The sequence below is a fragment of the Lepidothrix coronata genome, unplaced genomic scaffold (assembly GCF_001604755.1).
Source record: "Lepidothrix coronata isolate B3197 unplaced genomic scaffold, Lepidothrix_coronata-1.0 Scaffold6, whole genome shotgun sequence".
In the NCBI taxonomy this organism is placed as follows: Eukaryota; Metazoa; Chordata; class Aves; order Passeriformes; family Pipridae; genus Lepidothrix; species Lepidothrix coronata.
The window spans coordinates 4,570,589-4,598,504 of record NW_016690186.1 but is presented as its reverse complement, the minus strand read 5'-3'; the positions used below and the strand labels follow the sequence as shown (position 1 = coordinate 4,598,504).

General features: G+C 34.2%; 1 protein-coding gene across 1 annotated transcript in view; it reads right to left on the bottom strand.

Moving 5' to 3' along the window:
- The window catches only part of CCDC178 (coiled-coil domain containing 178), a 176,535-nt gene that overhangs the window by 129,259 nt on the left and 19,360 nt on the right, over nucleotides 1-27,916 (bottom strand). Inside the window, 6 exon segments of the mRNA XM_017830823.1 lie at nucleotides 3,848-3,957; nucleotides 5,894-6,018; nucleotides 6,021-6,137; nucleotides 8,952-9,153; nucleotides 10,553-10,634; nucleotides 13,802-13,940. Coding sequence (XP_017686312.1) covers nucleotides 3,848-3,957; nucleotides 5,894-6,018; nucleotides 6,021-6,137; nucleotides 8,952-9,153; nucleotides 10,553-10,634; nucleotides 13,802-13,940 — 775 coding nt within the window.

Here is a 27,916-nt window from a genome sequence, read left to right as displayed (position 1 = left end):
ACAGCAATTTGCTCACAAAAGGACAAAAATCACACTCTGTAAACATGAATAGATAAAGAAAAAGTTTAATCATAGGTATAGGATGGAATGGTTAAAAAAAAAAAAAGAAAAATAGAAAAGAAAGTATAATTTTAACAGTTTTTATTCTGGTACTACATGATAAAATCACCTCCAGCAATGGTCACTATAACCATTGCTAATAACTTTCACCAGCAGCTTCTAATTCAGATGAGTTGATAGAACATTGAATATGCTAGTGAAACACTAAACTCACTTGCAGAGTATCTGAATACATAGTAATAAATCACACAACATTTTTGGTAATACTTCTTACTCAGTACCTGATCTTTTCCATAATTAAAATCAACATGAGGTTTGCAATGAACTTAGCAAGTTACAGAAGCAAGGTCCATGCTGTCTGATTTCTCTCAGCTGGAATCCATGGAGGAGATAATGAGTATTTGATCAGATCATCTCTATATACATATTTAAGCTATAATTAAAATTCCAAACATTGTGGAGACATTGTGAAGCTTGCATTCACAGGCTCATATACATAAAAAATGTGTTATTTCACATACCTCTTCTTTTGTTTAGACATACATAGTGACATTAATTGGAGAATTATTTTCAGAAGTCACTCCAGCTTTGACAAGTGTTATGACAAAATTCTAGTTTCAGGGGTTGTATAATAAAATACTTCCAATTTAGCTATATATCTGACTACAATTTTAATTTTTCATATACTAATATTCTTTCCTGAATGAAAATCAGGCTCTGAAATTAAGAGCTTAAGCTTTAGTAACTAAAAATAAATGTATTGACTGCGAATTTACCTTGGAGATAAAAAAATATAATTAGCATAATTATCGTAAAGCTTATATAAAGCTTAGAATCAAAAAAAAAAAAAGGAAAAATTCAGACGTGGGGACGAAAGAAACAAGTCAGAGAGACACACTTAGTTCTCTAGTATTGCTAAGCTATCCCTCTTACATCATTTGAGTAAACGCATGTTACCCAGGATTCCTCCTGCTCACATATTAAAGTATGAACATATTACAGAAAGAGTTCTTCAGTTCTGCTGTTTAGTGCCAATGACAAAGAGATCCACAGTGATGTGACATCTTAAAGAAACAGGATTATTGCTTTTAAACAACCTTCCTTTGTTCAGGAGTGTGTCAGTATTATTTCTGCTCTAGCTGACTGTCAAGCACAGATCTCCCTGGATAGCAGACATCAAAAGGACCAGTCATATTAGCCAAAGTAATGATTTCCTGATGTTGATAATTACCACAAAATACATTGTGAGAGTGCTCTGTTTTGGAAAAGTCAGTGCTACTTTGTGCTTCAAGGCTTATTAATTGTCAAGATTCTGAGGCAGGCAGCAAGTACCCCTTCTGTGGGACTGAAAGAAGTGTTTCAAGTTCCTGAACACTAATCAGTTTTTGAAATAAAGTTGCCAATATGTTATAATCTAAAGAAACAATGATACAACCAACCCCCCCATTATAATCAGCTGCAGCTCTTTACTATGGGATATTGAGCACCATAAACGGTAAGCAAAACAATCACATTTAGTAATTACAGTTATTTCTTGAAGAAAGAACTTAAAAGAAAATTTAAAACCAAGAGAAAATGTCTCCACTCACTATGACCTCTTCTTTATGCCCCTCTGAGAGTGGGTCCATTCATGGAGGGGGCCAAGATACCCCCTAATTCTACTGTATGCCTTGTTTTATTCTCCCATATATTACAAATGCAGTAGACATACGGGTTAAATAGTATAACAATTCTTCCTATTTGGTCCATCAAATAAAATGGTAACTCACAGTACCCTAAGCTCTCTCAGCTACTCAGTTATTTGAAGATTTGTTTTTGGCCTTCATGGTAGACAAGCTTATAAAAGACTGAATGCAAGAATTATAATGGGCTGTGTATAAGTGTACTGGTTTTGGCTGCGATACAATTAATTTTCTTCATAGTAGCTTGTATGATGCTATGGTTTGTGTTTATGCTGGAAACAGTGTTGATAACGCAGGAATGTTAGCAGCATTTACACAGATCAAAGGCTTTTTCTGCACCTGAATCCACCAGGAAGCAGGCTGGATGGCACAAGGAGTTAGGAGGAGACAGAGCTTGGACAGCTGCCCCTCAACTGGCCAAAGGAATATTCCACAGTATATGCTCAGATGTGATGGAGCTTGGCTTTCGTGGAGATGACAGAACACCTGCTTGCCCATGGGCAGTGGTGAACAAATTCCTTGTTTTGCTTTGCTTGTTTGTGTGGCTTTTGTTTTTTTTCTATTAAACTGTATTTATTTCAACCCATGAGTTTTTTCATTTTTACCCTTCTGCTTCTCCACACCATCCTGGCTCAGAGGAAGTGAGCAAGTGGCTGTGTGGGGCTCAGCTGCCTAGTGGGGTTAAATCACGACAATAAATTATTCATGCTGCTTACTTTCTGTCTTTTTAGAAAGTCTAGCAAGCATGCTGCTGGCCTGTACACAACGAAAATGACCACATTTATTTCTGACAGTAACAACTTCTAGAGTTGAATGTTTTCTTGGCAAAGATGGGTTGATGTGTGGCATAAGATTTTTAGATACATGCAGACAAGAATCATCTTTGGCAAACAGGCATCAAGTGAGCAGAAGTGAATAACAGCTTTTACAGGTATTCCACCTGTGCTGGTGGTAAGAGTAGCTCTTGTAGTTCACAGTCACATTTGGAAGCATAAAGAGTGTCACAGTGTTCTAGAATCACCCAATAGTCTAGCAGACAGATGGCCCATCTCTTTGAGGAATATAGTGCTGCTGCCAAGAACTTTATGAAATTCCACTGTTTATCCAATAAACATAATTCTCCTCTACAAATGATCAGGGAGTATATTGTGTTCACAGTACTTGGTGTGAGCTGAGTGGATCAGTGTATGGAAACAGACATCCTGCAGCAAGAGAATTGCAATGTCTTCATTTTGAAGAGACATGGCACTAACCTGAGAAGATAAATGGATCTTCAGATAACAGATACTTTTCTAAAGTCCTCATTTCTTAAAAAAATAAGGCATCCAGTAAGAAGAAACTTTTCTTCAGCTCTGTAATTGCCCCTTTACAGCTCTTAGGTAAACTAATGAGGCCAACTCTGTAGTGAATTTGAACGAAAATGATCCTTTAGAAGAAACAGGGAATGGGAGTTACATGGGACAGCCCCTTGAAATGGATGAGAAATTAACATTTACTGAAATGAGGTTACAAAGGACACAAGTCTGCACGTACAGCTCAACCATTAGCATTAGTCTTACTTCCTTGAATGAAACATCAGTGGGCAGGACAGGTTTTTAACTGCGACTGTACATGAGGCACTTTAAAACATTAACTCTCTGGAATGCCAGAAAAGGGCATGCTGACCCAACTCAGATAGTGCATAGTGCAACTTGAATTATGGAACTGGCATATAAATTCCTAGTGAACCCCAGAGGTTCTGAATGAATAAGATGGACCAAATTTCATGACTTACACGAAATTTATATACTCCATAATTACCATGCAGAATTTTGGAAAAACCTACTATGGCCACTCATTTATTTTGAAAATGTACTGATGTCTTTCAATTATGCCTGTAAGCCTTCCTCACCTCAAGTGAAAAAGAGCCACCGTATCACTTGCTACTTTGCCAAATAAAACCTGGTACCGAGCCATCGGCATGTGGAGAAAAGTCGAGTGCACCCTCCTACCAAATATCAAAGTACTCGGTATTCTTGTTCTTTGGCATAGTTATTCTTGGTACTGACTCTTTGCATATTCAGCGATAGAAAGGAGAGAATACTTGTCGCTGACTGTTTATTAGCAGTGTGCTATTGTTACTATTGCTCCGCTTGATAATCCAAGGGTCAATTCTTTTCATTGCCTTTTGTATTTCCATAAGTTTCCAATGAACATCACCGCATATTTTTGATGCCTAAGAAAATAAAACAAATTTTCTGAAAGATGTTATATAAAAATCATACATAATGTTTAAAAGAAAATATAATTTCGAGATTTGACTGATTCTTGGCAGTTTAAAAAATGATGTTTAAAGATGAAATTCCAGGAAAAACAACAGAATGTGTTGTAAAATTTCATAATACAATGAAATGTTAGCAAGAGGGTTTTCATTCTGTTAAAAAACTTTGGAGTTCTTTTGAAAAGGTGGCTACTTTCATGGGAAGATAGTGACCTCTGGAGCAGAAAGAAAGAAATAATGTGCAAAGAAGCCACTGAAGTTTCAGTCAGTAATCTGACAAAATCATAACTGAAACATGTAACAGAGGCTGTGCAAGCCTGGCAGTCACCTTTGTAAAGAAGGAGCCTGAGACAATGCTGCCAGTGACTGCAATTTTTAATGTTTTTAATAGTATTGGGACACTCGGTTTGTAACAACTCTCAAATAGAGATATGCACGTCTGTTGTCTCTGCTTTTTAAAATATTACAAATAGAAAGAGATAAAATAATATAAAATCTTTATTATAATCTAGCACATCACTGCTTAAAATAGTTCTCTGGATATTAAAAAAGGGACTGAATATTAAATAATTGTTTTAATTGCAAAGAAAACTAAGTATCAGCTGCTTTTTTAAGGCTGTGGGAGGAAAACCCAAATCTGAGTAACTAACTACATAAATTGTATTACAATAAAAGCCACAGGTAATTTACTTGACAATTAGAAATTCTGTTGAAAGTAAATATATAAATAAGATAAACACAAATATATAAATAGTCATAAATAAATACATATAAATACAGTAACACCAAGTCTATCTTCTTATGATATGCAGAAAAAACTGCTCTGAAAAAAAAAGTATTTATTAAAAAGAGTCTTTAGAAAAAAATATTTTAAGTGTACTTACGGAGTTGTATTTTAGTACGTCTCAATATTTGAACTGCATATAATATATTTCAAGGCATTAATAAGAAAAAAGGATATAAAATTAAAAAGTTATCAACTTGATTTTTAATTAGTATTTCAAACATATCTCATAGCACTGATAGAACCGCGAGCTGTTTCATAGGTTAGAACTAATTCTTGATAATTCTCATACTATTTGTGTAATAGGCAACTAACTTTTTCATTTTAGAAGTGTTTTGACATGACTGTAGAGTTATCCAAATATGAATTGAAAATAACACAAATTAAAAGAGACAATATTATGAATGGCCTACAAAAAAAAGAGACCATTTTAAACTGTAAATATCTTGAAAAAGATATAACACTCAAGAGTTGTTATATAGAAAATATATAGAAAACATAATAATTATCACTAGCATTTGAACTTGAAGAAAAACATTATCCCTCCAGTTTCAGAAATCAGTTTTAAGTTACATGGAAATTTGCTTCACTTTGATTATTTAGACTGGCATAATCCACATTAGCATTTATTATCAAAAATAATATATTATTATCAATATTACAATCATTAAATACCATAAACAAATAAATTAGAAAAAATGTACATTAGTACCTAAGAATAATTGAATCTTGCAAACTTTTTTTGACATCTCCATGTTCTGAAACACAGATGTCTGTGAGAAATGTGAGCAGAATCTATGCAAATATCAGATATGTGCCTTCTATCTTTCCCATGAAAAATCCCCCATGAAGTCAACTTATAAAGTTAGAATTACATTCCATGTATGCTTAAGAGACATTTATTAAAGGCCAAGAGCATTATGCTCCCCGGATTCTGTCTGCACTGAGTGCCTGTATGCAGTGGTATGGGCACACAGTCCACAGTCTTTGCATATTAAATTTACAACAGACTTTGATACTTCCAAAAGACCGTTGTTTTCCGAAAGGTTATGCACCTATGTAGTGGAAAGGTTCTAAAAGAAACATGCTCATATGATTCGTACTTACCTTTTCATACACCAGTAACATATCCTTCACAGTTTCGCCCTCTAGATTCAGCTTTTCTTCCAGCAGAGGGCTGTGTTTCTTCATGGAGTCTATATCCTCCCGAATCTCTCAGTTGGCTGTTTCTTAAGTATTTGGTTTTGTACCTGTGGCAGCTGACAGCTTTTACTATGAAAATGCCATCGTAGCTCCAAGATATCTTGAACACGCATTTCATATTCCATTAAAAAGGTAATTAGCACAAAAACTGTGAGTTTCTGAATGACAACATAAATACCTAGTGAGATTAGGAAATATGTTATCATAATGCTAAAACTGTGGACTACTTTGAAGGCCGAAAAAGGACATTGGTTACAAAAGATCACCAAATATTGCATTAGGATTAGAACGTTTTTATAAACTCATACTTAATTATCCTAGTGTGTAAATCAAGCAAATGTTCAAAGCCAGGGGTGGTTTTGGTTTATGAAGGAAATGAAAACATCTAGCCTTAAGGCATATCTAGAGGAGGCTATTATGACACAAGAACAGCTTTACCAAGCTTCCTAGCCTCCAGCTATGTTGATGTATGACATATGTTGATGCACAGGAAGCACAGGGCACACAACCTTTTAATAAGAAAACTGTTTTCAGTTCAGGGACACTTCATGAACTAAACGTGGTTTCAAAAAAGCTAAACTAAGGATACAAACTCAAAGCTAACAAACAAAACATATTCTGTTGCCACACAGAAGTATGTCAGTCTTAATTCAGTTTGCTGCATTTAATTTTCTGACTTTAGTATAAATTTCCAATGGGTCTTTACAAGAAAATATATGACTAGACCACTGGTTGCTGAATAACAAAATATATTTTATCTTGCTTAGAAATAAAAAAGCTTATTAGAGATGGTGTTATGCAGCAGCTGACGGAAAATTTATTGGTATGAAACTAAGGAAAGTAAAGTAAAATTATCAGATGAGAAAAAAATCAGATAACATCTCAAGAGAAGTAAACTTGGCCATAATTTTGAGAGAGGGAAGCATATTTTACTGATATAAAAAATACTTTACTTCTGAAAGTAGCTGTAGAATATTCAGTGAAGTTCCTCAACAGTTGATAAATTTTGCTATGTTAACAAGACATAAATCACAAATTTGCAAAACTGTAATTTTCTACTAAAAGTTAGAAAGACATTGCATGAACAAGTGGTTTGTCTGCATCGTACAAAATGATGTTGAACATTAAGATGAATAAAATGTGGTTTACACTGAACTTTTGTTCTACTTCAGAGAAGGTAACTTCTGAAGATAGGTTACATCACTGTAATTACATGAGTGTGCTACAGGACTCAGATACAGCAGGAGTTAGTAACAATGGAAATCAAGGTAAGTCTGAAGAAATAACAGGATTCAGTGTCTACTCTGAATAGGTCACGCAAACTCTTAATTAATCTCCTGGGTTTGTAATACTTAGATTAGGGATAATTATGATATCCCTGAGGGTCTTTTCTCTTTATCCTCAAAACCACGTTAGCATATTTTTTGTCTTATGAATAATACTATGAAATGTCATAATCCTGAAAATTACAAATTTACTCCAAGGACATGACACCATACTGACATAGCCCACTGATAAATCAAGGGAGAAAAACCTGGTCAATTTTCACAGCCGAATTTCATGCTGCTTTATTTTGCTTAAAAAAAATTAAAAATAATACTGTATCATTGCTTATATTAACAGAACTGAAAATGTGATAATTATATTCTACTATTCTAAACTTTTGATATTTATAGAAAATGCTAAACAGTAAAGAAACAGAAATGCATAGCAACACAGAAAGATTATTTACAACTGCATTCGCCGTAGGTAGGAACATCAAAAGTAGAAAGTAACACCTCTGCAGCAAAAATCCTGAGCTACTGTGCTGAGGAATGAAGATTATATTATCAACCTTCTCTTACTGCATTTCTTTACTTCTGTAAAACTGACCTTTCAGTTGCCACAGGATTTGCTCCTGAAAGCATTTTCTATCCTGTCAATGATTTTTAGTTCTGATTATTTATCCAATGTCCTCCTCTCTTTTTAAGGCATCTAAAATTGTCCTTATGAGGCAATTGCTTTTAAGAAAAGCAATCTCTGCAAACTGGTAGCACCTTAACACAGGTTTCTAATTTCCAAATCAAGAGTTAGCCATTGGCTAAAACAAACAAACAAACAAACAAATATTTTTTTTCATATACAGTTAAGGATATATAGTTAAGATCTGACATTTCACCTTCATGGACAGGGGGAAGAAGCATTTGGGACTGTCTTGCTTTCATTATACACTGATCTTCACTTAATGTTTACCCATCAGTAAACACAGCTACAGAGTCTCTTGCATTGTCACCACACTCTGGACTGTGAGATATTTGTCAAAAACCTCAGGGTGATATGCATCAGAATATGCACTAGAGTACAATCGTGATTTTATATTTGGGAACTTACTGTGATAAATTACACTGCTCTTCTACAAGCCTAAATTCAGAGAGCACCTGCTTTTGCCCATGAGCCAGAACACAAACAGCAAACTGCTAAGTTGCTCCTTTCCCCCTCCCCACCCCTTTTTTTTCTTTAATTCGACTGTGTGGATGCCTGTTCATCACAAAAGGTAATAGTAAACATCCCCAAAATCTGGGATTTCAAGGATACCTACCAATGATATGTCCATTTCTATTAAATAAACGAGTACTTTGTTCAAATTTATCATGGATGAATTTTTCTCAAAAGAAATTACTTATTTATTTCTGGTTTAATCTGTAATGTAATTCAAATGCATTTTTTTAGAATTATGTTTTGGCTTTTCATTTCTTGCCCCAAACATAGTATTTATTATCATCTTAAGTGTCTTCCTTACACTTATGTTATTTCTCAGACGTCCCTTTTTTTTTTCCAGATATTTATTCAAGTATACCAAATTCAGAAGAGTAAATATTGTACTCCTATTACAGTAAACACAACTGTACTCATATCATAATTTTTACTCTCAGTAATGAATTGACTGAAAAATAACAAATATTCTTAGTTTCAATACTAATACCTTTTTGCACATCTGCGAGGAGTTGCTGAAGCCTCCAAAGTGACATACAATCAATTTTCATGCCGAGCTTTTTCCTTCACTATTTCGTCAACTCCAAAGCTTTTTCTCCCTCCTCAAGATCAGCCTCCAGCTGCTTAATTAGCTCAGTAACTTCCAATAGCAAAGCTTCTGTTTCCTGCTTCAAAGTTAACATCTTTGCCATCTTTAAAAATACATTAAAAATATTTTTTATGAAAGCTTAATCATATGCTCTTTAGTCGAACTACATTCTCAACACCAAGTTGGCCTGTTCATAGCAAGCACAACTGGCTAAATTTCTGTCCTTAAAAATACATTATAATTGTTCCTTATGAAGGCTTAAACACACACTCTTAATTCCAGCTTCTTTCTCAGAATAAAGCTAGCCTCTTCACCTCTATCAAGGCAAGCACAACTGGTTACAAACATAACTTTCAGTTATGTAACCTTTCAGTAGCATTTTCCTCCAGCTTATTTCCAGTGCAAAATGCAACAAAAATGTATTAATATACATGGCACAAAATTTTCATCTTTGTCTCTTTGCTTGGGTAAGTAATCATCCAAATAACAGTGCAAGTTCCTAATTGTCTCAATTTTTTCAAGAATACTTATTTAATTTCAATTACTTCACTAAAGTCTTTGGAGGCCTAAGAATATTCAGTATAATATTTCAACAGCACTGTTTTGCTTGTGATAAATAAAATCATTGTTCCATTCTGTGAAATATGGCCATCAAAAAAGCCTAGGGTTTTTTTGGTTTTGGGTGGGGTTTTTTGTTTTGTTTTGTTTTGTTGGGGTTTTTTTGATAAAAGATTCTTTCAGGTCATTATCCATTGTCCTGATCTATAAAACATGGGAGTTATATCAACTAGAGTCCAAGACATTTCTGTTTTGATTCTACAGTTAATACTTCCCTAAATTATTTTGATTAAAAACTGCAAGCATTGAAAACGAGGAAAACCATTTAAAATCTGGAGTGAAATTTTGGCCTCACTACTGTCAAGAAAAATTTTATCACACAATTTACTGCAGATGGGATTGCCTCAGGCTAGTAGTACTTAAAAGGTTGCACACTGGTTTAAAAAAAATGCACATAATCTCTTTAATATTTAAAACTTAATTAAAAAAATGTATATTCTGACTAAAGACACAAACTGTATAAAACAGAATTCTATGTTGGGGTTATGCTACAAATATCCCATAACAGCAATGCAGTTATTTGTTTTACAGGAAATAAATGAAAAAAAATAATTCTAGAATTTTCAACAACCAACATAACTAGTTTAGCTGGTTCGAATCCCAGATGGGTTAAAATACAGTATGGATCTAAATACAGAAATGTAAATTATCTTCTTGCAAATAGGAAGACTTAATAATACTTAATATATCATTTAAAATGTATGTGTCTTTCAGCTTGACAGATGATACACACAGATTTCAAAGGATACTCACATCATTTACATAAGACATGGAGCAGGGAACAAGCGACCACTATTACAAATGCAAAGCACATATTAAAAGAGGATAAGTAACTTTTATCATACAGCTGAGTATTATGAAATATTTTTACCTTCATAAGTTACATCAGCTTCTTTAAAATCCAGCTTAGTGGATAATGATGACCAGATATCTTCAACAGAGTCAGCACTGAACTGTTTTGTTATCCTGTGGGTAAAAACTCCGTCACAAAAAAATTTAGACTGAATTTAAATTAGCTTTGTTAAATAAACATTACTTTCACTAAGTCAAAATTTCCTTTCTTAAATCCTAGACATTTAGATGCTGGTTAATTAAACGGAATAATTGCAAGTCTTACGGAAGAATTATTAATACCACAATTCTCATACAGATGCATTTCATATTTCTTTACAGAAATACAAGAAACAGATTTCTTTACATCTTGTACTTACACAGATCTTCAGTTTTTGTCCTCATACCAAGAATTTGCCAAAGAGAAACTGTTGTAGAAAAGCTGTTATTCTTTCCAAGTTCTAAACACACAGGAGCAATATGTGCTGTACTTTTCAGGCTCTTCTAAGCAGCAGAAGCATCTAATGCTCTATCTGTGCAGAAACAGATACCTTGCACAGCACATCAGATATAGTTTTAGTTTTATCAGTTTAAGAGAAGTCATCAGTTTAGGGTCAACAATAAAGAAAGAAGATTTTTTTAGATATATGAAAAAATACAATAAGGCATTTGATAAGCATTTGATACAGATAAGCATTTGAAATCTGAGAGACTCAAAAGCAGAGAAGAGTAGGGCTTTGTTGAAAAGAGATCAGGACAAAATTAATCTGCAAGTGAGAAGGGGAAAGAAGTAGCACAAGAAATCAAAGAACACAAGCAAATCATAGCTCTGATGAAAACTTAAGGGGATCATTAGCCTATTGGAGCTGAAAACAAGGGAAGGAAAGATAACTACCACCCTCTTATGTCCACATGTGCAGCTTAAAGGGCGCATGCAGGTCCTTTATATGCAGCTAAAATGAAATGGAACCTGCGGTCACAGTGTTACATCACACATACAAGCATAACTTGAACATACCTATATTTGAAAGAACCCCACTTGAAGGAACACCACAAAATAGTTCATTTGCCATGAAGAAACAACAGCCAACAAGTCTATGCCAAAACCAGACCAAGAGAAATACTACTGAAGTCTTCCTGGATCAACACAAAATACATCAAAAGTACAGGGAATAGGAAAAAAGAAAATCTGAGCAGTAATGGAAAATAGGAAGCATTGGACAGGAAAACTGGGACCTGAAGAGATATCAAATTAGATACAGAAGCAGGAGTTTGATAAACAGGAATTGGATAAGTAGGCAGACACAGAATAAATCAATAGGTGTATCTTACATGAAGTAAAAGTATGCAAGGAAACACAGGATTTGTTGAGCAAAACAGTCAGGACAACAAGCTCAGTGCACGAGATACAAAGATTAAAAGAGGAATTTGAAGAGGAGAATCTGACTAGAACTATGTCATAAAGTACCCTGCATAAAGAAAAATTAAAATCACAGACTCAGACTTATTTTGTGTGCTTTCTCAGAACCTGGCTTTTAAATATACTTGCATTGTATTGTATTGTATTGTATTGTATCCTAGGCTTAGGAAAAAAATAAGTAAAATTTAGAAAAAACCTGGATGAATTTTTAGTTTTAAAATTACATTTTAAATTTGCATTTTTAAATTAATTTTCATTTTATAACATTTATAAACTCTATATATTCTAGATACCTGCAGTATCTAGAAAAAAAAGCCCAAATCTTCAACTTGCTATTTTTCATTTAGGATCTATGTTCTATTTTGATTTTAACAAGCATCCTCTCTCACTCTCTAACTTTAAAGATACATAGTTATAAACACTGGAGTATTATTCAAGGGAATTTCGTCACTCAAATGCAAAAAGGTTTTTTGAACTAACCATAAATAGCTAGCAAACTACCCTGAAAACACAAAAATTATGCATTTAATAGTGGTATGAAGTATAGGAAAATCAGGAAAGAAAAAGATTTTAAAATCTTGGGGTTTTTTCCCCATCTTATTACAACATGTGATGAAGAAATGGCCATTTCATTCAAACTTTTTTTCTACTCCCTTTCTTAATTACTTGTCTCCCTTTGTTTTGCCAAGCTGAAATGAGGGTAAATTGATGTCACCATCCAAAGGCCTTAGACTATTTTGAATCTTTGTATATTTAGTAACAAGAACTTATAAAAGATGTGGAAAACATGCACGAGACTTAAAGAAACAAGCTAACATTAAAATTAATAAACATCTGGACATGTCAATGCTTATCCAATTTATGTACATTGATGACAAAAATATGACATTGAAATAATTTCACTGTTTTCAGATTATAGTAAATAAAGGTGAATGAGGCAATATAAATTTTCAAACCAAATTAATGTCTATACTGTAAATTAAGATGTGACTGTAGTTCATGTACCTTGGATTCTTCTAACATCTCTGTTGCAGCTGCAGAAATTTCCCTGCAGAGTATTTAACAGCATTTGTGGAATACTAATCTAAGACAGCTTTCCTGATGTGCTGCTATGATGACATTACTGCCAGTATTGCAGATAAATTATTTAAATATAACTTGTCTGTGCGGGCAGCTATCAGATCTTCTTGCTGCAGTGTAGACATATGCAAAATTTATTAACATTTGGAAAACACTTTTCCAGTAAAAGTGAATTATTTAAATTATACTAATCATGTTCTCAGAGGAGCTAATGGGAAGCTTCTACAATGATATATATAGGGCTGTTTCTTCACCTACCTACCCATTTTTTTAACTTGCCTTTATTCTTGCTTCTATTAACTTGTGCGAATCTGTATAGACTACGAAAACATGTTCTGCTAGAGAAAGAACCACAACATTTTCATGTCTTTCCATATTAAAGAAACTTTTCAATCAAGGAGTTGTTAAGTACTGCTCATGAAAAAACATTTCTTGCTGTAAATGACAGAAAATGGCACACAGCTCCATTTGACTATCTACTCAAGATTAGTAACCAAAACTATTTTGCAGATGATATCACTCAGTTTGACTCTGAATCATCATCATACATGAATATATTAATCTTTATGATGCATGGATATTACATTATGATATTGTGTTATATTAATTGTAATAAGATAGTTCCATTTGCCAATACTGTTAAGCACATTAAAAACATCTCATGACCAGTAAATTAAACTCTGGGGCACTATTTTGGGGAGTACATAAGACATGAAGCAAAAATTTTATAAAAATCAACATAGTAACCATAATTAACTATATATGTTCCTATGAAGAGAAAAAGGACTTGGCCGTTTTCAACCATAAATGTACCTGTTGAAAGCATTTTTCCTCCTTTAATTCTAACTCTTGAATTTGATGCATAATTCTGTTAATACAGGCTGATGAAGTATTTAAAAAAGCACAGCTATGTCACCTTGTGGTGATCCACTTGTTCTTGTCTGGAGAAAGAAAGAGAACACAGAAGGTTCCTAAACATGCAGGCTGATATCAGATTTTCTCATACCCAGTTTTCTTCCTTTAATTTGGAAATTTGTTAGCTTTGGTCTTGACATTGTCTACCAGAGAATGTAACAGCTACATCTATTACTATGCACACAATTTGCTCAAAAACTTATCCTTTTTTAATACAATCTCAAACACATGTAAGAAGATGAAAAAATGCTTAGGGAATATAAAGGAATATTTTCAAAGACATAAAGAGAGCTCAGGTCAAAATACAATTTACTACAACTAATTTTACATAATTAGTCCCAAATGAATCCATTTTTATGATTTTACATTACTCCTCAGCAAGGATGCTGTTCTAACAAAAAAAATATCACAACCCAAAAAGGCAAAGGTGACAGCTACTATAGAAACAGCCAGAGCAAAATCGAAAAGGTCACAAAGCCTTAGAGATAAGCTTAGACTACTCTTATGTACACAATACTTAGTTCCAGCAAATGTTTGCTTCAACCTTATGAAGGGGTGAAGTTCAGGAACAGTAATTCCCGTGATGGGAATTTAAAGCTACATGACATAAATGAACTGTTTTACGAGAACATGCGGATTTCACAATTATGTTTTCTTTAAACTCTGTTAGCCTTATGACTACATAAATAAATGATTCTGTGTCACACTATTGAATGTTAACTATTGAATTAATACACAGAACAGGAATCTGATTGCAGAGGTGTCAGGAACGAGAACAAGATATTTGAAACCTAGCAGTAGAGCTATTAAAAAATCTAAGAAGCTGTCCTACAAACATGAAATGTTAACCTAATAAGGTTCAGGGGGATACAATGCTTCAATGTGCCTTGGAGATGAACCAAAAATAACAATAATAGGGATTAAACAGTAAAAGAGAACCAGATAACCTTCATATATGTGGATTTTGGGGGTTTTTTTTGTTTGGTTGTTTTTTTTTTTAAGAATAATCTCCGTGTTTTAACTGAAGTGTCAGCTTAAAACATTAAAAGTTTTTATGTTACATAAGGCTCTTTTAACTTAACTTTATCGTAAACAGCCTTACTGGAATAGAACAGGTGGTTTGCAATATTTTGTTTGAAAAGACAGCCCACTAAAATGGATAACAAAACCTACTTCATAGAATCTTGCTCTGCCTGTTTAGAGAGCCAGAAACCTTCACAGGATGCCTGCACAGCACAATCCTAACAAAGCATTTATAGACTTCATATCTTTCTTATACTCTGAAGCCCAACAAAGAAGTTCAGATTTTAAGACCAAAATTAATTTCATTTAGTTGCTTCTACTGTTATGTAATTATATTTATTCTGTTTACATCACTAATGAAACTAACAATACAGCCATTTAAAAAAGAAAGGAAATTTTTGATAGCCTTTAATTAAAAAACATTATTCTTTTACTGCTTTGGTCTTCCTTGGTAAATGCAAGAATTTTACATGCAAGTCTTCTAATCCTTTTATAAAAGCAAACTAGAAATATAAAGTGGAATACATCAGTGATATGTAACAGAGGTATTTTTAAAGGTTAGCAAATGCATTTTCACTCGTCCTTCTAAGGGAAAAGCAGCAACTAAACAATTGATGTCACTGCAAATCACAGACTGGATCCTATTTAAGTAATGAAATTACAGTTAAAAAGCAAATAAAAATAAAAACAATGCAATGTCAACCTATGTGACCTGGCTTTTTAAATTATACATGTTATTTAGGATCCTATGATGACAGTTGTAACCAACAGTGACTGGAAAAACACGAAAACAAAATGGATAACATATGAGATGAATTTTAATTAAGAAACTGTTGGTGGAAGGGAGATTCACAAACTTGTAGTCTGAATCATTGTCATCTCACTGGACAGGAGACATGTAAGAGTGGAAAAAAATCCACTTATTTCCATGTAAACATATAACTGAGATTTACTACAATAAAAACTCCCAAGATTATTTATTCGTAATTTGCATAATTCAGAAAATAACACTGGATGAAGGCTAGGTAGTTAAGTCTCAGGACCACAGACTGAGGTAATTTATCAGAATACTCTATCACCCTTAAAGGTGGATTGCTTCTGGATGGTGCAACTGGCATATTAGAGGTCCCCAGAAAATTGTGGTTTCCAACTGTTGTCAACCCACAAAAACTAACTAGCAAAAAAGAACCCCCTCTCCCCATACCTATATTATGGTCTTCATCAACATAAAATATTGAAAACAAATATCAGATAGATTATAGATTTTAGCATTCCATATTTTTGCAAGTAGTACTATGAAAATATATATATATATCTCAAACTCTCTGAAATGGAAAATAGTTGCTTAAGGGTTCAACTGGATGGACAGTCAGAGAAAAAAAAGAGCAAGATCAAAATATGCACTTCACATTTTCCACACCTCAATTTATTGGTCGACCAAAGTCAAACTCAAGTCTGTTCCAAAGAAACGTTAGAAGAATGTATGAGTACCGAGCTTGCCAAAAGAAATGCTGAATCCATGGCTGATCTCTTACATGCACTTCCATGTACTGCAATGCAGACAGAATTGTTGTTCTGTTACCATAACAAACTAACTGACTTGGAAACTCTCAGTAATACCAAGAAAGCCTTTCAAACTAAATTTGTGAAAAAGATATTTTTAAATTAAATTTATAACAAAGTTTAGAGTCACCATATATATTTTCAACTATGCAACTCTCCTCAGGAAATGTATGGGAAATGCATTACATGAATCATTCTTGCATGTCATTTGCACATTAATGCTTTTTTTTCAAGTTTGGTGGCTTTTTAAATTCTATGAAACAATTATTTTCAATGGTAGGATTCACTGTTGTTGAAAGAAACACGTCGATTTGGCAAACAGGAATTTTTAACTATATCTGTGACAGAATGTCAGCTTCTTGGACTCTGCAAAATGAAATTGTAATCTCCTAAAGGTTCATCCTGACAGATGGACCAACAAGGCTCCAACAAAGAATACAAAAGAATGTGAAACTCTTAGTAAGTAAAAAAAAAAACAAAAAAACCAAACCATATGTATTGACAGAATAGCTCTAGAGAAATGAAGAAAGATGAGAAAAATACTACATAAGAAAGGATGAAATCCAGAAGAAAAGTTTAAGAAACAGTTTCAATTTGTTGTTGCTTGTATAGCCAGTAATATATTCAGATCAAGGTACGAACAGACTATTATCTGATATGGTAGCATGTGTTAAGAAAAAGGTGAGAACATCACTTGTCTGTGAAGTAATCAGTTACACAACACAATAATGCATTCCCCTGCACATAATAACCCCCCTAAAAAAAAACAGTGGACAAATATACAGTTGATGACAAAAGAATCATTTCAATCTGAGGAACGAAAAAAAGTTAGTCAGCGCATAGTTCATTTAGTATCTGTTGACAATCTTAGCCTCAATGCATACAAATATTCACAGAATCACAGAATATGCTGAGTTGGAAGGGGCCAAAAGGATCATTGCTCTTAGCCCTGCACAGGGCAACCCCAAGAGTCACACCATGTGCCTGAGAGCTGAGAGCATATTGCACTATTTATGATCACAGCTGTAGCCATAAAAATAAAAATAAATTAAAAAATTATATTGTCTTACACAGAAAAAATAAGCCAAATCCAGTGAGATAGCACTCACAATTCTGTAATATATACCTCTGACCATAGGAAAGTGTTATTCTGCGCTAACTGCTTTACAGAATTCAAACTAACCAACACTCTGACAAAAATAACCAGTACATTAGTCATATTACTACAGTATAATTCCTAAAAGTCATTCTGTGTAACTCCATAAAGAAGAAAAAAAATTATGGTGAATCTTTCATCAGAGATGCATGTTTACATATTTATCAAAATATATGTACCTTATATATTATTAAATATGAATATAACTAAAGCAAACACATACAACATTTTAATTACCCTCTTGATACTTTATTATGAAAGAAATAATTTGTCAGCTGCTAAAAATAGATTTCTAATACCAACATCTCAAACAGAAGGATGAGAAACTAACATAATTTTTGTTAAAAAAAAAACCTTGATAATATTTTTCAATAAAAGAAACCAGAATTCAGATATTAGTACTTCTATCCACCTAACATAAGCTAATGCTACTATTTCTCATCATAAATGCCAATTCTCAGGCAGAGACTTGGGATATTCCTAAATATGCTTCATAAAAAGCTTATTCTGTTAGAACTTTTTTCACACCAACTCCCATACTTACCTCTTCACCAAAAGTCTAATTCCCCATGAAGTAAACTAAGTGCAAATTGAGATTATCTACCTCATAAGAACAATAGATATTTGTTTAAAATGTTCTCATCAATCTCTGCTCCACTGTGACTATGGCATTTGTGTCAGAATTCTTCCTCCTTCCACAAAATGTAGTCAGCCTAAATAAAAATTATAACCTAGTCATAGTTAAAAGAAGCTAACATCCCAAGAACAATCTTCACTTTATCATTTCCTGACCTCCAAATGTTCCCTTTCTGAAGGGATTCATGTGATTTTAGGTTCCTAGAATTTCTTGTGCAATTTCTGCCTGTCCTCAGGTGAAGCAGTGAATCATTTTAAACAGCCCAGGTTTACTTCAGAATGCACAGAAAGGGATTGATATCCCTGAAATTATTCCCCCAAACTACATTTTGTGCAGATATTCTAATATAGTACTTGGTGTTGTTTAAATAGTAATTTTAAGGATTAAAAATCTGTTATAGTGATAGTCTGGCCTCCCACTTGAAAACAAGGCTTCATGTAGAATTTTACAGGGTTTAATATAAACCACCAACTCTAACAGAACTATAAGAATTGCTACTAAAATCAGTAAAAGACAGGAAAAAGTCCTTAGCTTCTTTGTTGTGCTTTATTCCTATCACAGGAACAAGATCCCAAGAACTAGTTCCTTATACCAGCCACTTTAATCTTTAAGAAGGCAATGAAGATCCAATAATGTACTCTCACAAACTTCTAATGATATTCAAAACTAAAAATATTATAGTTGAACTCTAACTGCTATCATATAAATACTTCAAATAGGTCCATATCAAAATCAATTTGATTTTTTTTCAATATTCCACTATTCTTGTGGTTCTTTCCAGCTAGACAGTCTGCACCTCAGTAAACTTAATCCCTATTCTTTTTCCATACACCTTAGTGCAACTCTGAGCTCCAAACAAACCAACCAACCCACATACAATTACACAGGATAAAAGTCAAGGACACAGGAAATTTTTAATATATAAGGCAATTAAATCCAGGTATTCTGTGCCATAGTCATGAATGATTCACTTGGTCTTTCTCTCTACATATTCTTGAGTTCCACCTTTCTGACATGAATCAGAAAAGATGAATTATACCTCTACCAAGTTGTATTGAGAAAATAAATACCTTAAGACTAAGAGCACATTCTGTGACATGAGTTCATAAAAAACGTAATTATCTCTGACTAAAGATGCTACTTAATTTTCTGTTTCAGTGTCCCTCCTCACACATTCCAAGGCCAGAAACCAGACAACTGTTCTCTTCCTCACTCCTGAGGGGCCAAAGAGACTTCACAGTAGCAGGAGCAATCTCCCAGATCACGCAGAAAAATTTAATCTAATTGTCAGATATTAGCATCCAAGCTGCTATTACCACAAGAATCATCCAAATATATTTTAAAGATTATTAGTAGCAATGTTCATGCTACTAAGCATGTTAGTTATTTGATCTATCCCCTTACACATAATTAAAATATCATGTAGTATAGCACAATATTTTTGAAAAGGTTATTAAATCTTAAATCTAACATCTTCTATTCTGTTGTATATGTCTAAATGAAATACAGTGAATTTTTGTTACCATAGTAACCACAGAACTGAAGAAATTTAGTTTTGGCATAATTGCTGCATATGTTCATACAAATCACATCTCTTATTCTGAGCATTAGAAATGAAGACAGTTCTTAACTCCATCTTTTAAAAATAGAGTAATGAAGAAACAAAAAAAAGAGCTCAAGTATTTATAGACATAACACAACATATTCTTGTTTAATTCACTCATTCGCTTTTCTTTTATAATTACAGTATATTTTCTTGCATTCTATTAAACCATTAGTTAAGTACTGTTTAAGTTATCTTTTTATATTGATAATTAAGCCAGTTCTGTTGTTGTCATTAAATTCAAATTATTATTTTAGAATAATAAATATATTATTAGTCAAACATCCAGAAACAGCTAAAGAAAATTCAACAAAAATAAACACAGCCAACAGCCTGGGACACATTTTGGTTTTATCATTTGCAATGAGGTTCACATCGAATAAAGACAAATTTATTTGTGTCTTCAGTTTCAAGAAAGAGTGGAAAAGGAAAAAGCACTCTAGGCATGCTGAAACTCAGTCTTACAACAGGACAATTTTCTCAGCAGCATTACAAAATATGTATTCAGCAGGAACAAACTAACCGAATTCAACCAGCCCATGAATTAGCTACAAATTCCTCTCCACTTCCTTATCAGATCCCAGAATGAATCTTAAACGTCTCAAAAAAATCCCAAATCCAAAACAAACCCACAACCCCATGGGATGAAACAACAGTAGGACAACGGGATTCCTATGCTTTTACTTCAACACTAGAATTCTTTCATCTTTTCCCTTCTCTAGCTTTGTTTGCTCAATAATTTAGTACTGATTGTATTGTTTCAGAGTTACCTTATACTTATCAAGTTTATTATCATCAGTACGTTTCACTTTAATATTCAGAAATACAAACAGGCATTCAGAAAGAGTTTGGTAATAGAGAACACATAAGCAGACAAATACATCATAGTTAAAATCAACACAGATCATCTCTGCTTAAAAGCTTTAAGTCTTGGAAACTTAAGTTCTTTCTTAAGCTGTGATACACCGAACAGAAACCCACAATCATCCAATACACTGCAACAAAGAAACGCAAAGGAGAAGTCCAAGAATTTGTTTAGCACACAGTATGATGCTTCTAACTTGAAATACCCACAACATAGTTTTCAGTTTACCTTATCTCCTCAGACTGTCCTGGCATGAATAGATCATCAAAGTATTAATGAACCTCTGGAACTGAGCCACACAAATTTTGAAGTATATAACAGGTTCTCAAAAAAATTATAATAAAACAAGAAAAATGGACTAATGAATTTTCATAGTAATCACTATTTTTAAAGAGATGGCCTCACTGATGTTGCAAATAACAGACAAACAACACTAAAACCACTTTATAGCATTCCCATGATCATTAGAATTAGTGAAGTCTGGTTTTCCATTGGTATATGTGCAACATTCCCTCACAGAAGCCCAGCTCCCTTCCGTGTCACTGAGTCTGACCACTTTGATATTCTCTTCTGGGCATGTTGCATGGGACTGTTTCGGAGCTTGGCTGGCTATCCAAGATATGTTTCAACCAGTCAGCTGACTGTTACCCTACAGAATATGTAAATGGCTAATTTATAACTTCTTTCTTTCAGATAAGGAAATAATTTTGGTCTGCCAATTTTTATGAAACTTGGAAGAACTTAACATCTTTGAGGCTCCTAGCCATCTGTCAAATCTGGAATAGACAAAAGCTGCTGGAGTACAGGCACTGGCAGACCATATACATTGACAGCATATACTTTGTTTTCTTTAATACACAAAACCCCCCAACTCTCTACTTGGAGGGTCCCTACAGTGACTGCCTTCATTTACTTCATAATCTTTCTATCAAACTGTGTTTTGCAGGGTTCTTAAACTTCGCTATTTTATAAGTAAAACATATACAGGTGAAAAAGAAAAGGATGAGATCTTGTACATACATACTAAAGAACAATACAGAAAAAAGACAAAAACAAGTGAGAGAACAGAATATGAAGGTACCGGCAATAGTAAAGAAAAGGTGGGATAGTGCATTCAAGGAATTAAAGGTGCAAGCAAAGTTAGAAAACACATAGTAGGGAAAAGGACGAGGTAAAAAAATACAAAGGTGACAAAGTAAATGTGAGCTAAATGAAAAAAAAAAAAAGAGAGAAACTGACAAAGTGACAACCCACATAAAAATGACAAAGGATCTGAAACGGAAAAAAAAATTGATTATTTAATTAAGCTTTCAGAAAGTTCCCTGAAGGGGTCCAACTAGGTCGAGAAATTATTTTCTCTTTAATGATGACAGAAGCATAGAAGGAGGTGAAAACAGATTCTATTTGCAAAGTAATGCCTCAATGAATTGGAAGATCCAAGGCAATTTCAACTAAATCTAAACCATTTCTGACAGATACATTCAAATCTGTTTTAAAATCTTTTAGTCACAGTTTCTACAAGATGTCTAGGCAAAATTAAACCAAACTTAACAATCTTTGTCATTAGTTAGCTATGTTAATGTATAATATAATCTCCTTGTCACATCTATCTGGACCCAGAAAAAAGCAGATTGCATTCATCTTGTAAACAACTCCCTAAGCATTTGAGAACTGCTATCTCTTTCCTTCTCTACACTAAACAGACAAAATTCTTCTAATTTTTTGCACACACCCCCTCCTGTCCCAGAGATTATACTTTCCAACTGTTTTGCTACTCTCTTCCTCCAAGTTTTCCCCAGCTGGTCCAGGTCTTTCCAGATATATACCCTAAGGTGGTCACAGCCTTCCAGCTGATGCCTCACCTAGGAAGAGTGGACAATTCTTTTGGTTTCATATCCTGATAAAGCTCTTGATTCTATCACAACAGCATGACACTGGTTTTCATGTTTAGCACTGCAACCTACAGAACTTTAGGTACCTTATCTAGCATTTTCTTGTCCTCTGTACATAATATTTCTGCTCATGGATTGTACTTTGTACTTGCTCTTCCTGATTTGCATCCTGTTCTCTGACTTCTCAAGATCATTTCAAATCCCAAACGATCCTGTCCTCCAGAATGCTTGCAGCACCCCTCTATCAAGACATTGTGTCCATATTGAGAAAGAATGATGTATTTAAGTGCTCGCAGTCAGCATTATTCCATTGTTCCACAGTGTCATGATAATACATGGTTTTGTCACTTCTATACTCTTTTGAAGGAAAGAAAAAGGAGAAATAAACATTTTAAAATGCCTATCTATGTCTATTTGATTTCCCATTTAAGCTGCATGTACTTTATTACTTTATGTTTCAGAGGGACTTGAAGTTAAATAGTAATTTTATCCATTATGTATATTATATAAATAGTTTAGTTGCAAAGATTGGAGAAACAAACTGAGTCGAAAATTTGGCAGGATCATGCAATTGATTTAAAATAAAAAAGGGAACACAACACACCACTAAATAACATGAAATTGCATCTGTGTATTTTCTGGTTTGAAGAGAAGATCCTGCCAAATTCCAAATCAAGTGCTGAGTAACTATAACTATAAACACCTTCTTGTTCAGTTGGAGTAAGATGCATTTTGTGGCACTGCTTAGATCTTAGCCACTAATTAATTCTTTATGCTATATAGAAATCTTGTTTAAAAAGAAAATCAGCAGAAAAATATTTTTAATTTATACAGTTTCAGACTCCTTTCTTTAAGGATTCAACATTAAAGGAAAGACTAAATTACACAACTGAATAAAGCTACATTAAGAGTACATTCTTGTATCTGTCACACCATACAACCTTTAGAAAATGACAGCTTTGGGACAAAGCGCTGCATGACAGGAAAATAAAATAAAATAATAAAAAAGAAGAGGAAGTAAAAAAGACTAAAAAAGTAGAAAAGTAGTGATAGATAAAAAAACAACAATATCCCCAAACTAACTGGAGGTGCTGCTCACTCAAATAAATTCTTTCTCACCATCTGTCTTCCAAAGTGAGACATCCTAAACTATAAAAATTTTTTCTCTAGAAAATGTAATCATTACCTTTACTTGGTGTTTGTGTCCCGTAATTTAGCAATTCAACTTAAATTTTCAAACAAAACTAAAAAGACACAGCGAAATGAACACATAAGTAAATTTCTAAGCTTTATATGAGATTTTGCTACATACTTGAGCAAAAAGAATGTAAGAAAGACTTTTTCTATATTTACTTTGTCTCTAAATTTCTTCTTTACCACAGATTTGTTCTCAAATACATAATAGTTCACACTATGTACACAGTTAAAGGTCATATAAACATCCAGGTTCTGCTAGAGAAAGAGTTTTAACTTTTTATCCATAGGGACAGGCTGGCATAATCTTTAGTGTCTTTAATCTCCTTGATGGGAGTGATCCACTAGGCCAGGGCAAAGCCCTTTTAGATGCATATGGTTAGCCTACAGGCTGAAATAAAATTCTAATATCACCCTTCGAAAGGGGACACCTACCCTAATTCTGTCTTCACTTCAACAATTTCAGACCTACTTGTCCTGTTACACAAAATATCAACCCTGAAACAATCATCTAGAGTGCAGTTACTGCTACCATGTCATCATTTAACTCAGTCTAAAAGCTTTTTACAAAAAGGTTTACAAAAGGCTATCTATACCGCTGACCATCATATCTACATCTTAATACCGGATCTTAAAGCCAGGAAAACTCTAATCTCACACAGGTTGTATGCTCTGAAAAGATGAGAGCATTTACAAAAATTGAGAGCCCCACAGTAGGGAAGCAGGCTTAGGAGATACATGTATCATTTTTGCACATGATAGTGGCGCAGTCTTACTAGAGACAGCCATACTGCAACTCTATGAGGAATATTCTTAGAGGACTACAAATCAAGCACCTCCAAACCCTTAGTAAATCTCTCGATTCCCAAAAGCATATGCAAAAAAAAGGGATCTCATTGTGTTAACAAACATATTAAGTTTTCCAGTCAGGGCAATTTGAAAGAACATGACCAGTCCCAAAATGATCACATACTGGATTTTCATTTGGAGTCACAACCAGCCCCTCAGCTTTCAATATACATCTCAATATGATCAATATAGGAAAACAAGAAGGGATTTCTACTCAGGGTGCCACGGTCCGAGGAGGGGATGGGGCCGTGACATAGCACGGATGGGTTCGGGAGACAAGGCAGGGTGCAGATGGAATGCTTTATTGAGGTGTGCACAAGATTTTTTATCAGTTCAGGTGGGGAAAGGGCCAGAACATGGGGTGGAGCATGAGACAGACAAACGGGGGAACAAATCAGGATAGGGGCACAGGCAAAAGCGGGAGGAACGTGGAAGGGGCAAATAGTAGCTGTCTCCTCTCTGCAGCTTCTTCAGCCAACCAGAGAAGGGAGCGGGGGAAGCAGGGAGCAGGCAAACTCGTGGCAAGCCCGGGCATGTCCAGACTGTGCACTGTGTAGTGTGAATACAATGAAACCACATAATAACAGTAAAGTCCATATAATAAAGTCCTGTCAATTGCTGTATGTCTTTCTCCACACCTGGAACCTCTCCCATCCTGAATCTTGCTCCTTCACATCAGGATATGTTCTGCTGAAGCACAACAGTGAAGCTTCCAGGTGCTGCTTCCATGAGCCAATCCCTGGGAATGTTCAAGGCAAGGCTGGATGGGGCTCTGAGCAACATGTTCTAGTGGAAAGTGTCCCTGACCATGGCAGGGGCTATGGAACTACATGATCTTTCAGGCCCAACCCAAACCGTTCTATGATCCCCGAGGAAAGTCAGAACCTACTCTGTACCCCACTTCTGCCAGATCAGTGCTTTCCAATTTGCAGTGCTTGCACAGCCAATGCCCTGAAATCATATCCATTTTACATGTTTCCAGTTATAACTTTGCTGCTGAGGTTGACTGTGCAATGAAATCTTGTAACAGTCAACAGTGCTCCATGGTCCAAATTTGGGAACTACTGTCTCAAAGAAAAAAACCCATCTTGGTCTATTCTTTCCTATACACTTTGTTAGCTATTAATAAACCTGGGCCGGTTCCCATGGTTGCTGCCAGTACTGATTATTAAATTCCAGTCCCAGAAATTCTTGCATGATGTGAAAAGACTTTTCACGCAAATTTAAGTAGAGATTAGGACTCACTGAGGGCTCAAATAGCACTCAATTAAACCTGGTTCCCTCATGAGAAGTATGTGCTCAGCCTTCTATACTTCTCCTTCACTTTAAAGGTTAAAATCGAGTTAGAGGAATAGGCAAAGTGTGCCCCACTTGTATTTACTCCTAGATTTCCCTTGGTTTCTCTTGTACCACATCAGGAAAAAAAAAAAAATTTAGGAGACAGTCCAAAAATCAAAAAATCACTTTCTCCTGCATTCTGTATCTTTTTCATCACTTCTTTGAGTAGTCTTTATGTGAATTCTACTATGTTTGACTTCAGTTAATGTGTTTTTAATGAGAAGAAAAAAGAGGGGTGATGAGTCTTTACCTTACCTGACTTTACTTCCTCGATATAATCTCGGTGAAGACAAGATATGGAGCTTCTAAAGTAATCATATAAAAGCAGTGGGTTCAAAAGTCTCCAGGTTATTAAATCTATAGCAGACAAAGACTAACATTCTGTTGTCCTGGTAATGTCTAGGTTACCGCTGAAATATTGGAGTAACAGATGGTTCACAAACCTGAAGGAATATTGTCCAGTTTCTACGTACTAATATCGTGCCCATTTAAGTATCAAAAGGATAAAAAGTTTCAGATGTGTTATTAGAACTAAAATTATTTTAAGTCAAAGTGTATCAAGCTACAAAGCAAGTCTAAGAGCTATTGGTACAGGTGTAACATCTGTAAAGAATGGTAATGTCAGCTACACATCTTCACTCTTCTGATAGGCTCCATTAGCAGCACGTGCCAGTACTACCGTTAATCCCTTCTAATACATTGTAGGTTCAGCATTTTTAGCAAGTATCATTGAACAAAGGAACCTGTAAAACAGACATTGACTTCAAATCCAGTTCTACCACTGATGTTTTCCATACCTGGTAAATAGAGGGGCAACTTCTATTTACAACGTTCCTCATGGCAAATAGAGGGGCAACTTGAAAAGCAGTCAAAACTACACTTATCTCTCCAATAATGTTGCATTGAGACAGATATCTCAAAAGGAAAAAAAAACCCTTTTAAAGAGAATAAAAAATAACCGTCAGTACCCAAGAAAGATGTACGCCAGCAGTTATCAGGAGAAAAAGTACCACATTCTGATATTTTACAGGTTTTGAAATCACAATTTTAACCTTTACCAAGACTGAAGAAAGGAAATAGGTAAAGGTGATAGATACTGCATTTTTACTTTTCCTGGCTAAACTGAGGACTTCAGATCCCCAAGCTGTTGCACATATTTCTCATATTTTCATTTATCACTTCTTATTTTGAAATACATAGCTTTCATTTTCCAAGGGGAAAGGAAAACACTTGAAGCAATAGAAGTCACTCTTTTGAGTCAAAAATATATGACAAGTTTCACCATTACTGTGCTTGATCTTGTGGAGTAGTTATTGATCTTACTAACAATTGTGAAACAAAGAACATGTTGTCTAACCTTCTGACGCCTATCATAAGAGTACTGTGGTCATTCTTATTTGTAGATTTCTCAAACAAATTAAGGAAAAAATCATTTAGATAGTTGCCAGTTATCAGTTGATACTTTTGAAAAATTTAGATGTTGTTAGTAAAAACTAGATTTATCCTGAATTTGAGTGTCTTTGTAGTTAGCTGCATAATTTATTTATAAATGGGAATAAAGTTGCAAGAGTGTATTAATATATTCATTAATCTCATAAAAAACATTGTCTGGTGCCTTTTGTTTTTCTTAGAATAACATTAAGATTATTCTTACAGTTAAACACTAAAAGTTAGGATTTAAAAGTTGTTGAAAACAAGCAGGACTAAGTACATGTTTTAATTATGTATAGGTATATTAAGAAAAATTTTGAAGTTTTACAATTATGGAATTATAAGCATAAAAAAACCTGCATGTAGATGCTCAACTCCTAGTTAGCGTTTTACCAACTAAGTATTTCCAGTGAACATCTCTTTACACCTTTCTTATAACCTTTCATCCTCG